Here is a 22,003-nt window from a genome sequence, read left to right on the forward strand (position 1 = left end):
GCAGCTTTCACCAAAACTATACATTAATATCCAGAACTTCAAATGTGCATCATCTCTGCACAGGACCCAGAATTTATTTTGTGTAACAAAAGAAAGGTCTTGACATTCCAGAGTCTCTCAAAAGAACATTTCAAGAGGGAGACAGTTTTGTGTGAAAGCCTTCACAGAGCCCTATCTCCTCACCTGGAGGGACACTTTGGTTTACCTCCAGCAACTCAGAACATTCTTTCTACAGAGAGAGCCACCTCAGTTACAGAAACCATCAGTTCCCAGCCCAGCTAGGAGACTTCCCTCCTGTATCTACCACCAGGACAGAAATTCCCCCACGACAACTCAGACACTCAACCAGGACAACTGAGAAGCACCCATATTTGCTGTCATTGCAAATATAGGTAAGCAACACACACCTCTGTGGAGTTCTCAGAATCCGGAGCTTGTGGTAGCTAATTGGGAGTAAAACAAATCATGTTAGTTATGGCATTTGAATCTCGTGGGGTACAAAGAAGTCCAGAGACCAACACTCAAGGACAAAACACAGAAGGCAAGATCAAAGATGAGGTGACCTGGCTATACCACATCTTCAGCAACCGAGGCAGGGAGATAGATAATTTCTCTCTTAAATTGGATTAAATGTGGTCATGCTGGAAGAACAATTGGCCCGAGATAGGGAAATTCAAATTTATTTGAAATAAGCAAAGAAACGAAAGACTACTAATGACCAAGGAGCAAATCTGTATTTAAAAAAAAAAAAAAAAAAAAAAAAAGGATGCCAAACAAAGAACCGCTGCACACCTGTGTTTTGATCATCAAGAGAGGAAAAGCTATTCCAGGGCTATCCGCAAAGGTGCAGGGAGGGAGGAACAGGTGGGTAATGACAACAGAGGTCTTGGGGGCAGTCTCCTTCCCAGGGGTCCAAAGGTTGCCAAAGACAGCACCACCAATCTGTCCTCCACAGGGCATGCGCTCCAAGCAGGGAACTGATGTCAGATGTAACTGCCAGACCCCACCCAGACCTCCCTGGACCAAAGTCACGCACAGGGCACGGCTGGCTGGTTCAAGGTGCAGTTTGGGACTATGGAATGAGGCCAAGGCTCCTGCTGCAAGGGAGTGACCTTGGCCTGCCTTAGCAGTGCTCCAGTGACATAGCACACCTGTACTGAGGCTCGGTTGTGGCTGTTTGGTGGTGAGCCAGGGGATGTGTTGAAAGCACAGAAGGGACTATACCTGTGAAGTCTGGTGGTGTCTCAATCCAGCTCAATGCTACCCACCCCCTTGGTTTGATCCCCCAGATGGAAACGATGTTTTTGATGTGAGAATGTTATTATACAACATCATGATGTATCTTGTTTTCTATTTCCAACAGGTAAAATGAAGAAAAAAAATATAGGAGATCTCTTTAAGTACAGAGATTAAAGCAATTCTCCAGGGACAGTGCGGACATATAGAGAGGGCTGCTCACTCAATAATGGACAGAAGAATTTTGAGACATGAGCACAACTCCCCTAACCTCAGGGGAAGGAAAAAAATGTATCTCCAGAGCACTGAGCTTCCTGTTGGGGTGGGGATACACAGAGTGGCAGGACAGACGGAAGTATGGCCAGGTCAGTTATAGGTCTTTTCAAGACATAAATAATATCACAACCCAAGAAAACACTTTATTGTTTTATTTGGTATGCTTTAGGCTAAAGAATTAACATTGTGTAAACAATTTTGCTATCTCAGTGCGAAAGGGACACAGAAGAAAAAGGAGAATTAAGGTAATGGCCCATACATTTTAGAGCAGTTGGAGGTATCAATGGAAAAACATGTCATCTCTGGCTACATTCTCACCAACATATCCTTTTATAGTGATCCTGTATGATTAGAACAAAAGAATTCTAGGCATGGGTTTACTGGAGGAACTCCCCAGAGCTACCGTCTTGCTCATTTTCCCAATCCAAACAAAAGTTAAAGGAAATGAAGAAGAGAGAACCTGGAAGTGGTGGGGTTTGGTTCAGTTTTGTCAATTTTCCTGTCTGACATCTCTGTGTCCGAAGAAGCATCGTGAGTACGTTTAGTATGCTCATAGGGAGTATATGGCTATTTCTTAATCACTCAGGCATCAGTGGCCTCTGATAGGCTTTATGATTGTACAGTCAGTCCACTGCTTCCTTAGACCACTGTCATGCTTGTTTTGCAATTAATTTCCAAGATAAAAATGACATTAAAATTATCTTTTCTCCTTGAACATTTCATGAAGCCTTTTGAGACAACAAAGGATGTTGTGCAGCCTTGGGAATCATTATGTAAACACAAGGACACCTTTTTAATGCTATCTGTTCATGAAACAGAATAGAAACACCCAACGTGCTCCACAGGGTCATGTGTCCAGAAGCTCATCCAGGCACCAGCTTTATGTGAACCTGAGCCAGTCACTGAACCTCTCTGGGCCTCCATGTCCTGACCTGCAGTCGAGGAGACTGGAGCACATATTCTTTAGGGTTTCCTCCAGTTAAAACATTAAACAATCGTTGGTGTATTTTTAGTAAACTTCATTTCATAACATTTAAGAGCCAGTCCCCTAAATAAGACAACTTGGCCATAAAATAAGACAACTAGGACATAAAATGAGTTCAGGCATGGCAAAGGCCAAACTATACGTGGCATATAATTTGGTAAAAACAACAACAACAACAACAACAACAACAACAACAAAACTCCAACGGCCTTTGCCAGCACTCCCTCCTATGAGGATTTCAGTTCTATTTCCTTGAGGATGAGGTTACTTCACGGCAATTACTTGAAATTTTGAAAAATAGAAGCATATTCCTAATAAGCTACATTGTTCAAATAAGATAACAGCTACATAAATACCAAAAGCAATTGATAATGTTTAGTAAATGCATGAGGTTATTTTTCTCAGCACATTTTCATTATAAAATTAATTTTTTTTACATGAAGCATCATCCTCAATGTTAAGGAAGGATGCTGAGAGAGAGAAAATGGTCATGTCTGAATTCGGACAAGTCAGGTCTTTCCCACCCTATTCCCAGGATCACTCACTATCTTCAGGTGCTGACATCTTTAATCAAGGCAAAGCCTCCCGAACCAGCAGATGATGCACAACAGTCTGATGCTGTGTGGTTTTGAACTTGGAAACCCACTACTGCGCCCTACTGCCTATTCTTATTTCTCTCATCTTAAGTCTTCCCGTTGATTTTAGACAAGGTCAGCAAAATTTAAACGAATTTAAACTAAAATAGATTTCAAATGATTGGCTTTGAAAGACAAATTCAAAATCAATCTCAAGTCACTGAATCCCAAGTGTCCTTGGATGAGGCCACAAATCAAGGCATCACAACTATGGTCCTTGAGTGGTAACTACCTATGTGCTTCTAAGACACTGGCATGCTCACTTTCAATATGCGACGTACCCAGCACTTTATAAAAGGATGAAGTTCTACTATAAATGAAGGAAATCATACCTTCTCATCTTAAAAAATAACAAAAAAAACCCAGCTCTTAGTCTTCCTAGACTATACACCTATTTCCGGTGTATGTACAAGACTATCCGTTCACATACATACATACATTTCATGTATGCCTCCAACAGACTAGCAGAGACCACAGCCTTGTAAAAAAAACAAAACAAAACCTTTTGTTTTCCGCTGCCATCAACATAAATCATCCTATTAACCATAGGTTTCTAGAATTTTCCTTTGAAAGATGAAGTCTTTTTCCATGGACCATCCCTAGTAGAAACTGATTACAGTTTAAGAAATATAAGCGTATTATGATCCTCATTATCAGCACACCAAAGGGAATGTATGAACTCCAGTACCCCTGAATCAGCCTCTGGTTCCTCTTCACCCACTCAAAACCTCAAAGGGGGAAACCAACCAAGCAGCCAACAGTGAACAGGCTTGCAAATATGTGTGCAGGAACCTGTCCTTCATGAGCCTATGCAAACCCACCTTAAGAGACCAGAAAGCTTTAAAGAAAATTGAGCTGACATAGGTTACCTAAGCATTTTACCAGAACAATTTAAAACCATCACACTTGCTAACACAATGCCCTTTATTAATGGTATTTGTTTTTAGAAACAAAGAAGTAAAAATCATTTAGTCCCAATGACAGTTTCACCTTTACTTTACAGAACACGTTCATCGGAACTCAGATAAATTCATTTTTTAAAAACACATCTGATTTATACAATTCCAGTCATTGTGGAATAATCTCACGATATTAAAAAAAAAAAAAAAACTACCAAAAAAAAAAACACTAAAAAACCTCAAATCATCCAGAGATTTCTGCAACAGCTTCTGTATGCTCTGAATTGAGCTTGCTTGTTCTATGGTTGCTAGTGTCTAACAGTAAACAGCCCCACTGCATTTATTGGCAATTGCTGCTGAAGGTCACACATCAGCAGTGAGCCTAAATTCCAGGAAAAAAAGAAGCTCTTATGTAACTGCCGCCTGAATGTTGGCAGGTGCCCAACCCAGCAGTTCACAGCAATGTAAAAAAGTAGGACACCTCCACCCTGGGTTGGACGTCATGAGAACGCCCCCTGAAGGTGAAATTTAATAATTCTTGTGTTTCTCTTCTCTTCTCCCCCACCCCCCCCACCCCAAGTGAATCTTACAAAATTCTCCGTTGGTGGCATCCTTTGCTTGCAGAAGCAGCTCAAAGTGGGGTAAGCTGAGGGCTGACGTTAGCGGGCTGCAGCCACCCTGAACAAGTGAGCATGCCACTCTAGCTCTTCTGTTGTGATGCAGGAAGCCCAAGCTGGCACAGGTGGCTCTGCAGATTCCATGGGTCCAAGTGACAGTGATTACATGGGGATCACATCTTGAATACGAAGAAACGCAGCATGTTCCACTGAGCTATAGCACATACTTATCTAAAAACACTGTTTCCTTTCATAGACACATACGCGAAAATGAGGTGGATTACTGTTCTGCCCACGCCTCCACCTCAAGTTGGAGTATTTGATCGCAATCATCTGGTCAGTTAGCACAGCACTTTACACTTTAGAAAGGTGACTTACACGATCACCTGCTGGTGCTACCCACTTGTTGCTACCTGACCTAGGCTCTTACAAGACCTCCCTGCTCAGGTAGACGTTCCCAAACTCTATGTTCTCATGAGTCCGTGTACTTCTTCATGCTAGCAATTCTCATAGTTGACAGTTGTCACTGAACATTAATTTTAACCACTGCCCGTCTCCCCCACAGGACTGTGTACTTCAGAAGGGCAGACGCTGTGCTTATGTGAGGGCATCACCATATTCATATCCCCTTGCACTGTGCCTGGAATGTAATGGGCACTCAAATGTTACTCATATAACTCAGTGTTGTTGGCATCATTAGTGTCCATTGAAAGCCAAGAATGGGTAGACAGGAGAACTTTCTGAGGGTGATGGAAATCTCTACTACCTTGAAGTGTGTGTATACATATATAACAATTCATCAAACTATAAACTTTGAGTGAGCTGAAGGAACCCAAGTATGGTGTTTCCTTTTCTCCTTCACCCAATCTATACCCTTCAACCAACATCCCAAGGAAAAGGTAAAATCAGGGGGATGAAGACTGTGCCTGTTTATTTGCCAGAAAGAAAGAAAGAAAGAAAGTAAAAAAGAAAGAAAAGAAAGAAAAGGGAAAGAAAGAAAAGGGAAAAGAAAAGGAATGAGAAAAGAAAAGGAAGGAAGAAACCTTCTCTTTTCTTAGTTTCAAATGAAATTTTGTTCCACAAGACAGCTGGGAAGGCCCCATACCATGCTCTTTCCTTGCAGGGACTCCATGACTCTGACCTCATTTCACCCTGTTTTCTCAGAGCACTGAGAGACACAGAGGCGCTGTGTTGGTTTTTTTTGTTTTGTTTTTTTGTTTTTTCTTTTTTGTTTTTACGAGTTGTTCATAGCACATCTCCTTCTCTGAGATGCCCAAGTGGCCTCTATCATCAAAGGGCAGTGGCCCTTCCCCAGTCAGGGTATCATGAGATTACCACATATGCCTTACACTATTCCAGGGGCGATTCCCCACCATGTTTAGAATGGAACAGTGGTTTCCAAGTTAGGTGTGATGCCTTGTCTGTATCCTGGGCCAGCATGAACTCTCTCATTAAGCTTCTGTAGAACTCCAGCTGTGTGCTGCAGGCTTCCACCAGCACACACTGACAAAAGGCCGGGTAGAGTAGAAGCTGCAGGAGCAGTGGTGGTTTCCAGAACAGCCATTGATGATAAAGGCCAATCAGACATCTCTGCTTAGAGGACCAGATCCAACAGCCTGAGGGACTGGGGACAGAGTGTTGGTGTCCCAGGGCTCTGACGGTTGCCAGGGGTAACAACGAAGAGGGGATCCACAGTTGCTTCCTCAGGGAATTTTCAAAGAATCCAAGCGGCTGCCAGAACATTCTTCTTTTATAAACAGACAGTATTCTATTTCCTAGAGTATAATTATAAACACACCTGCTCCAACTGTGGAATCTTTCCATAAGCAAGCAATAAACTCCCAGCCAGGATACCCAAGTCCTATCTTGAGCAAGCAAACACATCAAATGATTACTATGGTGCAAAACAGTATATTAATAACATTGCAGACTCCGGTGAAGGAAGATCTTCTTTTCTGACTTCATTTGTACTTAAGCAAGTAGAAATACAACTTCAGTATTTAAGAGTAAGAGTTCAAATCAGTGAGGCATTTATAATACCAGGTAGAAAGACGAGTAACAAAAGGTGCTGACACGCTAAGTCGGCATTAGGTATTTTTCAGGGACACACCAGGAAGAGAATAAACCAGACAGGAAATGGCAAAAATATCTATGGGTAAAGTTATTAATTAACCCACCACACAGCCTTTTGTTTTTCTCCCCTTCTATTCATCCTAGAGGGTATGGCCTCCTCCTGGGTTCATGTGGGATTAATATAAGGAAAAGTCTCTGCTTACAGAGTTTACTGTGGCAGAGCAGCAAATACACCAGGTGAGGGGCTGAGGCGGCAGTGTGCTAGCCTCCATTTAGCCTATCTGGCTGTGCGAGCTAAGTCCAGTCACTTAACCTCTCTGAGCTCCATTCCTGCAGGAACACAGTGAAATTCATCATCACTTGCTTTAAGTCTGTAATTCAAACTCTCCCTACATACATCTGAAACATCTCTTAATATTTTTGAAACGATGGTAGTGGATATTAGAATAGACAACACATTCTATCTGGTAGCTCTATCCTACCCAAAAATAAGGAGTTAATTAGCCTGTCAAAAGAAATAATAGGTATCTAAAAAAGTAGACCAGGTAAGTGATTTTCAAAGTCTAATAAAATTATTTTCCAGGGCGCTCAATTTGCCAAGTAATTAAACTCCTTCATTTATATACTTTAATTCCCCAAATTAATACATTCTAGTACCATTTACCAAATGTTTATTGCAACCTAAATATACTGCAGGAAATGCTGAAAATATTCACCAAACAAAAAATATTTCAGAGATCCCCAAATCCCAAACAAAATGACTACTCGTTGGTCCCCAGGATAATTCTGGGTAAGTAAAACTAATTTGATACTTAAGTATAGAAACCATCAGATGACAATTATATTTCTTGACCTTTAGGTATTTTTCCAAGATGTAAAGCCATGGTAATAATACATTCCTAATCCCATTTCAAGTCTGTAGCTGGAAAGTCTCAATGTGTATTTTGGAATTCACAATGCACTTTGGCAAAAATTTTTAGGACCCCCTCACACTCAGTACCTTCCAACATGGGGACCAAGAAAATAGTGTTGGTTTTTTTCTCCTTTTACTACTTTCAAACTATATGAATGCAGTTATTTCTTTTTGTATTGGTGCTTTATGTGCAGATAGAAAAGCTCTTTATGAATATCAACACTGAGTTTAGGAATAGGTTAATAACCAGCATCAACCACAAATTCAGTTGAGATTCTAAACAGTGAATGACGGAAATCTTATCACAGTTTAGAAAATCTTTATCTAGACTCAGATGGGATCTCCAAGGACAAATGGCAAACAAACTCATGGGAAATGCTAACACAGACACAAAGGACTCAACTCACGCCCAGAAGGCACACTACACAAAAGTCAGATACTAGACACTGCAAAGACTAAGGAACAGACCACAGTGTTCACTGGAAGGATGTCATGGAAACATCACCATGGGACATTTAAAAAAAAAAATGAAATTAGGACCTCAGCATTATCCAATTCATCAATGGAAATTAGCTGGAAAAGAAAAAAAGGGGGAGAAAAAGAAGGAAATGTTAGGAAACAAGAGCAAGCGAAGCATTAGAAACTTCGTCAGCGTGTTCTTAGCGCTGAGTTCCCCACGGTGGAGCACTGTTACATGGTGACCCTCCGAAGGGGTGCAGGCACCGGGGGCACTAACTACCACAGCTCACAGTGACATCTGCTCTCAACCCCACCGCTCAGGAACAGACGGGCAGGATGTTGCCCCACCGTGTTCACATGCCAGGGAGCAAACCTGGCAGGTCACTTAACTGAGAGCTCAGAGGCGCACCTTCCCTCTCCCCTGCACAGGTGAAAACTTGCACTGAGCTGGGAGCAAGGGCAAACTGCCCAATCAAGAACCACAATCTTTCAGAAGAGGATGGGAAAGAGGAAAGCCAAAGACTACAGGTGACCAACTCAGCTAAGGAGAAAATTCATTCTTTCCATTCATTTTACCATTCAGGGGGGATCTGAGGCCTAAACTGCATTTGGGCTAAATCAGAACCAGGTTCAATTTCAGCAAATATGAAATGACGTAGGGGCAGGCCAGCCGACATATCCTAAGACTAGAAGCCCCATATCCTGGTTACTATTATTAAAAAAGAAATGTTTTCCCCCAAAGATGATTAGAGCCAACGCAAGTGATATTAGTTAATAAGTAAGTGACTTATTAGCATCAGGTTCAAGAAAAAGAAAACAACTAGAGCATTAATCACAATTGTGCTTAAGGGGGGAGATGACCCTCGAGTTATTTATATTATGGTTCACTAATAATACATTTGCAAATTTAAGTTCCTATTAGAAATCCTGAAATACTTTATTCACCTAGACAAAAGACACATTAGTAAATTAACAGGTTCTGCCAATTAATATGAAATGAAAACCCTGACATTACTTGAGGTCAAAAACTCTCTGGTAGTAAAAGAGCTACTACTATCAGAAAACAAAAATTTTTTCAATGTTTATTTATTGATTTTGAGAGAGTGAGGACAGTGAGGAGAGAGGGAGAGATGGAGGGAGGGAAGAGAGAATCCCAAGCAGGTTCCGTGTTGTCAGCACAGAGACCAACTTGGGGCTCAATCTCACAAACTGAGGTCATGACCTGAGCCAAAATCAAGAGTCGGACGTTTAACCCTTTGAGCCACACAGACACCTCAAGAAAACAGATTTTAAATAAATTCTGAGATACCCTTTCAAATTAATTCTTGGCCTCTGAATTTCTTTTCAAGCTCTTTGAACCTACAGTAGACTACAGAGGAGCCAGTATGTAACATACAACATATGTTCTAGGGGCATATGGGTCTAGGGGGCTTTTAGATGTTCTTTGAGTTAAGGAGAGATTCAGATTAAATTTTAGAGATGTTTAGCCATGGGAAGTTTTTTGTTGTTTTTTTAAAATAAAGACATTGTTTAATTTGTGGATTAAAAGCAGAATTCAGTAGGCATTGCATACAAAGAGTGGTGGTAAAGTCCTGATATGATTTTAAAGTTTATTAATTTTGAATACACAGGATAGCAAGTCATTGTAGGCACCATACAAAAACATACTCCAACATTATTTTGGTTATCATTTTTGATATGTATTTTATATTTACCACTCTATGAGACAAATACTCATTGCTGGTCCTTAGCATTTTAGAGACATAATAAAGATGATTTTTTTCTTATTCCTAAATGATCATGATTAAATCTTTTGACAATCTTCTAGCAGTCCTGAGCTTAGCATCATACGTGATAATTCTTGGACAGGCACTTCTCAGTGAGCTGACCAAGACAAGAGGACTGACCACTGACTACTCACCGATTGGATGCTTTCTTTTGGGACCTAAGCCAAACCACAGGTTTTGCATGACTCTGAGACAATCATAATTTGTAAAGCAAGATGGCATCAAGTGGAGACTGTTTTCAATAGGTGAGAAGTCAGAACTGAGCTGAAGATTAGATATTTAAGTCCTGCTACGTGCAGCACAGTCAGGGTCACTGCCTCAGGTCACTTACATAATGATGTAACATAATTGAAACTTAAACTTGTGGGAGAACTTCAAATGGTGTCAATCACAAATGATACAGTGGAGAAGAGCGGGGACTCTGAAGTCACGGTGTTTGCCTCAGTTTGAATTCCTGGTTCCCCCATTATTAGCTGTGTGACCCTAGGCAAGTTTCTGAAACTTTCTGAGCCTAAGTTTTCTCCCCCAAGAATAGTTAATAGCAATAATGATATTCCTGAGGCTGATCTGACAAATGGTAAGAGATGCTTAGTATAGTGGCTGGCACATAAGAAGTCAAAGAATGTTATTTTTATTTAAGACATACTTTAGGACACTAATGGGTACATATGGCATTAAAAAAATTTAAGTTGGTGTTACAGTGATTCTGTTATGTTTTAGCGTATCCAGTAATATATGGGTGGCAGTACTCAATGGCTTTCTTTTCAGACAAGTAGATCCATATAAGCACACCAATGTTTCAACGTTTTTTAACAGAATAATCATGATCTCATCTTTCATTTTTATCTGTGACCTTGATAATCCTAAATGTTGAATGAAAATGTAGAGATGAGGGCACCTTGGTGGCTTAGTCAGTTAAGCGTCCGACTTCGGCTCAGGTCATGATCTCATGGTTCATGGGTTCAAGCCCCACGTGGGACTCTGTGCTGATGGCTCAGAGCCTGAAGCCTGTTTCAGATTCTGTTGCCTCCCTCTTTCTCTGCCCCTCCCCTACTCGTGCTCAGTCTCTGTCTCAACAATAAACATTTAAAAAATGTTTTTGAAAAATAAAAAAGAAAATGTAGAGATGAATAAAGGCATCTATTTCTCATTATCTTTAAGGATTATGGCTTAGAAGAAAACTTGGCCCACAAACATGGTGGAAACCAGGTTGGGGGTGGGAGGAAAGGACAGGGATTCAAGACCCTGGCTTTCAGTCTTGATCCTGTCACACATTAGCCATGTGACCTTGGGAGGTCACTTCAGCTCTCTGCTATGGCCTCCTTGTGTGTGGACGGAGGGCTGGACAAAGCAATGCCAGATCAGACTATGGCCATGAAGACTCAGGACAAGGCAGAGAGGCAGAACAATTCTGCACATCCCAGAAGGGTAGTAGTCATGGGACAAATCCCACTTAAGAGACAACTAATAGGAAAACTGGGCCAGGAAGACGGAAATGACTTCACACTTGCCCTTGTGCCCTGAGCATCCAGTCCAAAGAACACCTCATTTATTTTATCAACTACAGCCAACTGGTTTGCCTGAGAAAGGTTAGTTCTTTGGCTCTGGGTTCCTTCAACCCTTGAAAGAGCTGGCCTGCCCCTACATCATGCATCTTTACTCAAATAGGGACAGCCAGCAAAACATCAAAACTATTTTCAACAGCCTTAATAAAATAGGACAAATTTAATACTCACTATTGGATCGGAAGAAACAGAAATAGTTTAACGTCCTCCCCCCACTCTTTTTAGTTCCATTAATGTGAAGGGTTAAGAAGCATTCTCCCACAAAGCATAGGGCCAGAAGCATTCTAAGTATGTACTATAGGCATTGAAACTGTTGACTACCATGGGTTTCTGGAATGTCTTCCTTGGTTGCATGGCATTTCCCACATTTGCCTGCAGTATTTTCACTTTCATAAAGGGGGATGACAGCCCCCAACCAGACTGGAAAGACATGCCATCTTTCCTTTAAGCCTCTCTGCCTGGGTGTGGCTAATTTCTTCACCAGCTGAAAAAAGAATGTGAGCCAGGGTCTAAGAAGCTCTTCTCAACTATTTACTTTTTCCTAACAACCTCCACCTACTGCCCTCTTAAATCCCCAGGCTTTAACATTTTCCATGAGCTTTATAACAGACAATTTTACAACATCTCAGATCCAGTATCTCCCGTGGTCTGTAATGATGTTCTCCCAGTTAGCACCAACAGGCAGGGAAAGCCAGTGGGGAAGCATACCTTCCACACAGCCCAAAGACCCTGACGTACTTGGCTGCCAAGCAACAGATTCGACTCCTAGATTTTCTACTTTCTATGGTATAAAAAAGAAAACTTCAGAGAAACGGAAATATAATCACAACTTGTAACATTTGTGGGAGTAGAGACACCAAGTTTACTATAAAAATCTCACAGATATGAACAGATACTCTAAAGGAGAGAAAACTGGTCTCAACCTTTGAAAATCAAGTTTTATGCCCCCAAAGCTACAAATATATTCATAACTGGTTATGGCCCTTTTGGTGGATTCTATCTTATTATGAAGAGTGAATTTCTGTAACTGGAATTATATTTTTAAAAATTTCTTAAAGCTCACTCAAAGAAAAATAAAGATCTTGTGAAAAAAAATGCCGTTTGTTTGTCTGGTATTCTCTGCTGTTAGTTCCTTCCTATTCTTCTTTTTCTTTTTTTAGTGCAAGACCTACGTAGGTGCCTATACAGGTGTATGTATGAACAGGACATCTCATCATTTCTCATCTGTACAATGTTTCTTCATGTCTATCATTTGTATTTATAAACTCTTTTCTAGCAGGTTTCCACCATCAAATTCCTGAGTTATAGATACTTATTTCCTAATTAGTCAACATTCATTCACCTTTTAATTTATGTATTTTTAAAACTTAGAGTGACATTTAAAAGCCAAGTAATCTGGAGACAGTGAAGAAATATATACTGCTAAAGGGCTTGTGTACTTTGCTGTTTTATGTTTCTTATCCAAAGATTTTCATATGTGAAATTGCTCTAATATTTACGTTCGATATTGCTTAGGTTAGAAATCAGGATCCCTGCAGGCCTCTATACTTGGAATAATACAGTTGTAACTATCCACTTTCAAAAAGAAGGCTGTGATTTAATTATTAAGGCTTCTTCACAGAGATTAATCAATGAGTTACTGGGTTTTTTGACAAATCAATGACATCAGTCGATTTACCAATTCAGAAAAAGCTGCTTAAGTGGCTTGGAGATAATTAGTGACCTATTACCTTCAAATGAAAACTGGCGAGATTTTAAACTGAGGCCCAGATTTTTTTTAGTAGGGGGGCAAAGGGTGGGGGACAATGAGATTGTTGTTTTTTCCCCACGTATTGGACCAAAATTGAAACTGTGAGGGTCTCTACACATCCTTACTCACTGCCGATGCCAAGAAGTATCCTGTTGCAGGGACTGCCCATTTCCCAATCTCAGCTAGAAATGGTGTGTTTGCCTGCCTTAATTCCAGTTAGAACTGGAGGCAGTTTCTTAGTACACTGCAGGGATTGTGCAACATCTCCCCAGAAAGAAGTAAACCCACAGGTATGCTTAGCTGGATCCAAAACTCAGGAATGCACGCTGGGATACACAAGAGGTGTCTGCATTCCCGCTGGGAATGCAGATGAAAAGTCTTATTACTATTTCCCTGACATTAGATTCATTATGTAGCAAGCAGTGTATACAACAGCTAAGTATATGTGCCTTTTAAAAGAGAAAGAATATGATGTAGCTACTCTTAGTGACAAGACAATTAGCTTTAAAAAAGAAAGAAGTTAACTCCTCAGTCAATATGCCTGAACTACGGTGTATTTCTAACCCACAACCCCATGTCAACTTCATTAGAAATACCCTGTTTTAACAAGAAAATAACATTCAGTACCTTTTCTCCATAGCCTCTATCTTTGGTCATCATTTCTCTGAGAGTCTGCAGGACCTTAATGCAGAGTTTCTCTTCATTCTCCTCTAGCAGCTGTTTAGTATGCTTTATTAACCTGAACGTGGTAGGAGGAAAACCATGCATTAGGTCCCTGAAAGCATATTTAAATAGTAAGTAAGTAAGTAAGTAAATAAATAAAATAAATAAATAAATAAATAAACAAACAAACTTCACAAGAAACTTATTGTAACTAGGCAGTAAATGAACAAATATTTATCAAGGACTCCCAGGTTAAACATGCTTGGCCATTCACTCTTGTGAGAACAGCCAGTTAGTGTCTCAACAGCGTCTCAATGGCGACACCTGCTGGTCAGTAACCGCAAAAGGGCTCAGAGGGCAGGAGTCTACCACACGTGATAGAAAGATTATAGGAAGAGAAGAAACAGGACAGAAGTCCACTCAAACTTGTTAGTTTATACACTAACAAGTTAGTTTATACACTTTATCCACTGAGGAGTGCCCATAGCACTGTTAAAATATAAAGTATAAAAAAACCTCATGAAGATGATCGTGAAGGCGAAAAAACACCGTTCCTTTACCCACAGTCTTGTCCCTTGAGCATCCCAGAAAAGTACGAAACTCAGAGGCACAGCCGACTCTCAAGTTAAACAACCAACTAAACTTAGTGGTAAAAATCAGATGAAGATTTTTGGTCATGGAACCTGTTGTTTAGGTAATGCACCAATGCAAAACCTAAGCAACTACAAAGGTGTTAGTTGCTTAACTAACTCCTTTGTGGGGTCCTGGGAGATCTGAGCTTTTTGAGGGCAGCAGGCTCACGACTTTTCTCCATCTGTACTGCAGCCCATGGTGGGCGCTCTGTCAGTTCTTGTGGAGTAGAAGAAAAATGATGGGGTATGCAGGGAAAAGGAGAAACTCACCAAAACAAGTGTCGGGAAGAACAACCAAACCTACAAACTTACTTTGGAAAGGTCAGCACAAGACTCTAACACATGACCTTGTATGCATCAAAGTGAAAAGGCGAGCGTCTGCTTCTTCACGAGCAAGTGCTTCATCTGGTCAGCAGTGCTCTGCCCCGGACCACCCCAGAGCATGAGGCTGCTTACTTGCAAATGAAGCCACCGCTTTCGCACTTTCTTCTGGCATCTGTGTTCTCTGGGAAAAGTAGCTCAGGTCGGTGGAGCACATCCACGAGCACAGATAACTCTGCCTGGACCAGGGGCCTCAGACGGTCCTCCAGGGCTGAGACAATGTCCTGGAACAGATGGACAGCTTTGGTGAGCAGCTCAGGCCAGGCTGACTACAGGAGAGTGAGAACATTCATATCTGACCTCAAAAATGACCACAAGCCAGGCTAGGTTAGAGTACCTTTAGTAACGTCTGGTATTTATCTCAAATTATTAAACGCTGCCCCAGAGGTATCCGAAGCATTAACCCCTGATGCAGAAAACAAGGGAAGAATAGCCCCACCAGCCCTTCTTTTTAGATGATCTTTAAGCTACTCAAGGGATCATTCCACATATTTTAAAATATAATGCACAAAAGTACATTCAACCACATGGAAAAATGTCTACAATGAGTGTAAAAAAATGGTTAAACAATAGGATGGACTATATGATCTGATTTTGTATAGAAAATATCAACATCAAAGGATATATACTAAATATCATCAAAACATCACTCCTAGTTTTCTCTGGGTGGTGGGATTACAGGTGATTCTGATTTTCTCCCACATATGAGTACTTGTAAGTATTGTCAAATTATTTCCAATGAGCATGAATTATTCATATAATAAAAAGTCATACAAAAATGAGAACACAAATGAATGAACATGCTGTATCAACATGCTAAATACATGTACCCTGATAGCATGATGGTCTTCAAATGCAAAACACATAGCTGTAGGAGAGGAAAACAGAGAGAAGTTGAAAGAGCAGCAAAACCAACACAACAAACACCATATAAAGGCAAATGGCAGAAAACAGATGAGAAATTATCTTCAAAAGATGCTAAAGTCATCTGGATGGCTCGGTAACTCAGAACTTAACTAGAAGCTGGCTAAGGCAGGTGCTTAACACATCATGTTGGACAGTATTAGGAGGGCCTAGTTAACCGAAGAGATTTGCATGGGAAAGGGCACTTGAAATGCATTCAACTCAACTGGAGATGTAAATTTCATAGGCAATGGTCATAAAGAATTGATTTATCTTTTACCCAAAAACTAAAACAGGTTTATATTATTTATTTTATATTTGACAAAATTTGTAATCACTCAATAATATTTAGGATGCAGACAGAATGCATGAATCAAATTACTTCTTGGGGGAGGCAATTTCTCCAGAAAAATTAAGAGTATACTGCAACACTCCTTAATTCATATGGACATTCACAGCATAGACAAAAAGAGGGTCGTTTTTGCAAAACTCTCCTAGCTTCTCCAACAGTTTGAAAGCTTCCCAAAGTTCTCTTCTTCAGTAGTCACTGGTCCTAACTCTGGCAAATCTTTGTCTATAGCATTTTCAGGGGATTCAAGTAGCTTCTCAACAATCTATTCATAAAATCCTGCATCTTTTGCAAGGTTTGAACTTTACATTGCAATTGATTTGCATTGTATTGTCAAATGTTTAACAGTGAGCAATCGAGAAGAGACCAACAGACAAGGATGGCAAAGCAATGGGCAGGGAAAGATGCTGGTGTTAAGTGAGGGGGATGTCTCAATGGGGATTAATTGTATAAGCAGTCCACAGGTGAATGTTCTTACATTATAACTTTGGCTGTCCTAGGCAATCTTGTAACTACCAGGGATTCATTAGATAAATCATTAGATAATGAGGACCCTTTCAGCCACTAGCCAAGCATTACATGGGCATACAGATTTTATTTTACTTCTCAAGAATATGTATAATAAATTCAAGAAGAGAACTCTTGCACATGTTTGGCCATAGATAATTTATTTAGTTTGAACAGACAAAAAAGTACTATGCACTCAAACAATTCTGAATCTATAATACCCTTCCCCTTTAAAAACATAGTGGAGTCAGGAAACACTCTATTTGGAACCAAATTATCTTTAAGAACTGGGTCTGTCACGGTGCGGCTAAAATTGTTTCCTTGACCTAAAAAATGCTTCCTTTTCCCCCAGCTTCATGGGCTCCAGCCACACTAACCTTCCTTTGGTCTCTGAGTGCACCACACTTTTGTCCCGTATAATGTTCTTTTCACATGCTGTTTCCCTCCCTCCTATTTCTTCCTTCAAGCAAGTCACACATTCCTCTGATCTCAGTTCAAATGTCACTCCTCCAGCAATGCCTTCCTGGATCACCATTCCAGCTGTGGACACGATTAGGTTCCTTATCATCCTTCTGTAGCACTACTCACTTCTCTGCAACATGGTCTCTCCTGCCATTTTACTTTCACCTGTATGATTAGCTGACTCACGTACCTCCCTTCCAAAACTTGAGAATCTATCTAAGCAAAGATCATTTGTGAATCTAGGCAAAGATCATTTGTGGTTTTGCTCACCATTGTATCCCAGTGCCTAGCATGAGTGGGGCTGATGAATGAATCTTTAGGCGGGCTACATAAACCTCACAGAGATTCATGTTTTATCTAATCATCATTATTACAGTCATCACAGAAGTGACAGTAACAGTAATAATCATAATAGCACTGCCATTGATCAAGCGTTCACTACGTGCCAGGCTCTGTTCTATGTGGTTTATGTGTACACAATTTTCCAAAGATGGCCACTGCAATATATCTTATCTTACATGTTCTTCTTACACCGTGTCACTGACATTCTTCCCATCAAATGCTGGTCTATATCCCCTTCCCTTGAACCTCAAATAGACACTTGTGACTGCCTTGACCAACAGAAATTGACAGACGTGATGCTATGTGATTCCTGAAACCATGTCATAAAGGCAATACAGCCTTCATTTGTCTCTCTCTAGAGATGCTGATCTTGGAATCCAGCCGCCATGTTGTGAGAAAGGTCAGACCACATGGGGAGACTACAGGTGGGTATTTCAGTTGACAACTCCAGCTGGGGTCCCAACATCTACTGCCAAACATGTGCAAGAGTTCAAGATGAGTCCAACCACAGCTGCCATCTGACCATTACTGCATTCAAAACCCTGAGCAACAGACACCTTATTGAGCCCAGTCAACCTCTAAACAGACTAAGAGAATGAAAAAATTGGTGTTATTCATTAGGCAGGCACAGATAACCGGAACATGTAATCAATGCTCGCGATCCTCACATTAACCCTGAGGTAGGTGTTATTATTATGCTATTTTACAAATGAGGAAACTGAGGCATAGAGAAATGAGGTAACCTTCCCAAAGATACACTATTTATAAGCAGTGGAGTCAGGATTTGACCCGAGGCACTGGCCTGAGTTCATGCTTTTAACCATTCCAGCAGGCTCATTTGAAATGGCTGAGACTCTCCAACTATAGCCCATGCACTACCTGTGAGAGAATCACTTGAGTAAAGATGTTAATGTTATGATGGAAGTTTAAGTGTTTCACATGCACCAAATATTCACTACTCTCCACTTAACAAAGGGATAGATCTCTTCATACGTGCAAGAAAGAAGTAAAATACAGATACAATTTAGTAATGGTTTTATTTTCTTTTGACTCATTCTGAGAGAAAACTCTTCTCTTGGACATTATAATACTTGTTTACCTGCTGATTCCAGAGGCTAAATATCCCAGAGTGATTAAAAAAAAAAAAAATGGAGCACTTATGCCCTTATTCTAAGCATCCTTTTGTAATACTTAATTATTCCTTCCTAAAAAGAGCAGTCCCCATTCTTCATGAAGAAATCTGTCAATACAGGGCCACGTGGGTGGCTCAGTTGGTTAAGCGTCTGACTCTTGGATTCAGGTCAGGTCATGATCTCTTGGTTCCGTGGGTTCAAACCCACATCAGGCTCTGCGCTAACAGTGCAGAGCCTGCTTGGGATTCTTTCTCTCCTCTGTCTCTGCCCCTATCCCACTTGTGTTCTCTCAAATAAACTTAAAAAAAAAAAAAAAAAAAAGCAAAGAAAGAAATCTGTCGAAAACCTTTAAAGACCATGACTTTGCCAGAAGACTTTCTCTTCCCAAGCAGCTTTGCATTCTTGGTCCTATACACATTACTGTGCTTGACTAGCCATTCACATGCTTACATCTCTTTCTGGCCCGTTTTGGATTTTCTCTGGCTCATGGAAGCGCTGCTTTGGGGGAACCACCTCAGGCCAGGTTCAGGTTCACTCCTCTCTGGGCCTGACATTACCTGCAATCTCTCAATGATATTCCGGTAGTCTCTGGAAGCCGCCAGAACAGAGTCTCTGCGAGCCGCATTGCGGGCAGTCAGTCGCCAGTTCATGGCAGTTTTCTGCACAATGTTGTGAGACTTCAGAAAGAGGTTGTTGACTTGGCTGTCCAGGTCCACAGGAATAGCGATGGCCCGGCTCTTGGCTACACAGAAGAAACAGGACTCATGAGCCTCCAACTTGCATGGGAGACGCCTTAAAGACAGACTTAACTCCCCCCATCAACCCTTAGGCAGATTCATCCATACCTGTAATAGGTCACTTGCATGCTTGTGTCAACACTGAGGAACTCAAATGAACTTTGACATTGTTAGGTCAGGGCTTCTCAATATGAATTCAGGGGGAGGGGGGCAGTAGCTCTGAAGTATGTTGAAATGTTTTAGGTCAAAGTTTAGGCAGGCAGGTCAAAGTTAGACCTCAATGGGTTTCCTCAATGAATGGCATCTTAAGGTCTCTCATGTTGTTCACATATTTTAAGAATTATCACAACAGGGAATTCATTTTTCAAAGAAACTATTTTTCCAAAAATTCTCTCTCAGTGGTGTTCTATACAACAATCTACAAAATGTCAATTTAAGCCAAACATAAAACAAAAGATAATATTTATAATAACATAAGCTATCCTTTCTATTTAGGCTGTTCTCTTTTCCTCTTAAAAAAACCTCAAGTCTAATCATGAGACAGATGACAGTCAGGTCCACAAGGGGGGATATTCTACAGAACACCTGACCAGCACTCTTCAAGATTATTAATGTCGTTAAAAAAAACAAGGAAAGTCTGAGAAACTGTCGCAGACCAGAAGGGACTGGGGAGGCATCACAACTAAATGCAACATGGTAGCCTAGATTGAAACCTGGAACAGATAAAGGACATTAATGGAAAAAGTGGTACCAAATCTGGAGTGTAGTTTATAGCTATGGGCCAACATCAGTTTCATCGTTTGGACAAATATACCCAGGTGATGTAAGATGTTGACAGTGGGGGAAACTGGGTGAGAGGTACATGGGGAACTGTGTGTGTTATCTTGGCAACTTCCTATAAATCTAAAATTATTCCAAAATAAAAACTTTAAACTTTTTAAAAAGGAACATAACTAACAATCCTTTTTTTCAATATGGAAAATCCAACAACCTCCAAAAAACAAGACAACTATTTCATGTCTTCAATGCTTCATAAGACCAGAAGCAAAGAAGGTGTTATATTACCTACATCTAATTCTAAAAACAACTCCAGCAACCTGGAAGACGAAATCTGAGAAGCAAAGGTTTAAGTCCCAGTAAAAACAAAAGAAAACAAAACACAATGTGGGGCAAGAAAACATCGGCCAATTAACAAATTTCGAACAGTTTAATACAGCAAGTAAGAAATATGGGGGGGAAATATGACTAATATCAAAAAGCAGGATGCACAGCATACACTCAGCTAGAAACTATGTGCCTTAGATACCCCTTTAGAAAATGAACAATGAAAACAGTGAATTTTGGGTGTGATTTCAGTCAGGAGAAGGTATTCCGCAAGGGACAGAAGTCTGAGTTCCTGGGCTGAGTGTGCTGTGCTGCTTTCATGCCCTGCCATTTTGCAGACATCAACTCCCTTTGTCTTTTCACATCACCGCCAAGACTATTGAAGCATTTCATCTCCCTAATGAGTGCTGAGCTAGCCAACTCAGCAACCTGCCCAAATTTCAACAAAGAGCTTCATGATGCACAATCCTATGTGGGTAGAGAACACGGTTTTGGGGATACAGTCTCAGAGCCCTGGATCTAAGATATCACATCATGAACCTATAATGTACACTCTTTCAAAAGCTTCATCTCTTATTGTGAGATAGTACCGCATAAACAGTAAAAAGACACCATTACCTACCATATGAGAATCAAGGAAATCAGGATGGGATGACTGAAATCAGGCAAGAAACCCTAATCAACACAATTTATATTTGGTGGACAGCTACTTGATAATCCAAGAACCCGACTTGCCTCTGTGCTGCCTGTCTGCAGGAATATAAAGAGATACCTCTTCTTAAATTTATGCAGGAAGAGAGCCCCTTGCTTCCCATTTATGAAGGGGAGTAGGGCTGAGTAACAGAGTCTGATAAAGTCAGGGTGAAGGGAGCAGTCATTTTCAGAGCTACCAGAGAGGTGACAATTGATAGGCAATAGGGAGCAGTGTACGTTTTCTGAGAAAGGGTGTCCCCCTGGGATTGGATGTGCACTTAGCAAGAAAAAAAGTTCCCATGTGGTTGAATACACTTACTGGAGTAAACAAATTAGTTTCTTGAGAGAGACTTCCCAGGGCCTTGAGTAAGTGTGTGTGCACTGGGACCTGCCAAGAGATGCCTAACATTTAACCATGCACCTGTATTTTTCAAAGCCTCTCGCTCTTTGGGACTTACTGGCTCTTCGCTTTGGGAGATGCCAGCTTGGTAGATGAAAGAAGGCAAGGGTTAGCTATCAAGAAGACCTCCATTCCTATTCTACCTCTGCCAACTTCCTGTGTGTGGAACTCTAGAAGAGCTATAACAAGTGCTCAATAAAACTGAGTGGCCTTTACTGCTGTGAGGTAATTCATTGTCATCATGTTACTCCCAACTGCACTGATAGCTTACCTACATCAGAGAGCACCCGAATACAGCTCTCCACAGAGGCTTTTTGGCTCGGCATTAACCAGTTGCAGTGGTAGACCCTGAACACACCTTGTAGCAGTTGCACAAAGACAGGCTGGCGAGTCTGCAAGGAAGAGAGGCCAAGAGACAGGCAATATGACTTTTCTGTAGATCACTGACACACAGATCAGAAACAGACATTGTAATGAACTGTGAATTAATGGTAACGGACCC

At 40.8% G+C, this 22,003-nt stretch overlaps 1 protein-coding gene across 7 annotated transcripts in view; it reads right to left on the minus strand.

Annotated features, from left to right (window-relative positions):
• ITPR1 (inositol 1,4,5-trisphosphate receptor type 1) overlaps nt 1-22,003 on the minus strand; it is a 330,414-nt gene that overhangs the window by 112,392 nt on the left and 196,019 nt on the right. For 5 of the 7 annotated variants that reach the window (XM_058726155.1, XM_058726156.1, XM_058726153.1 and 2 more), the window contains 6 exons: nt 21,773-21,893; nt 19,125-19,309; nt 14,947-15,095; nt 13,823-13,934; nt 8,175-8,207; nt 408-443 (listed from right to left, as the gene is read on the minus strand). In XM_058726155.1, coding sequence (XP_058582138.1) covers nt 408-443; nt 8,175-8,207; nt 13,823-13,934; nt 14,947-15,095; nt 19,125-19,309; nt 21,773-21,893 — 636 coding nt within the window. The remainder of the gene's footprint in view (nt 1-407; nt 444-8,174; nt 8,208-13,822; nt 13,935-14,946; nt 15,096-19,124; nt 19,310-21,772; nt 21,894-22,003) is intronic. The other 2 variants (XM_058726158.1, XM_058726157.1) reach the window with 1 other exon arrangement.

The sequence above is a fragment of the Neofelis nebulosa genome, chromosome 4 (genome assembly GCF_028018385.1).
Source record: "Neofelis nebulosa isolate mNeoNeb1 chromosome 4, mNeoNeb1.pri, whole genome shotgun sequence".
In the NCBI taxonomy this organism is placed as follows: domain Eukaryota; kingdom Metazoa; phylum Chordata; class Mammalia; order Carnivora; family Felidae; genus Neofelis; species Neofelis nebulosa.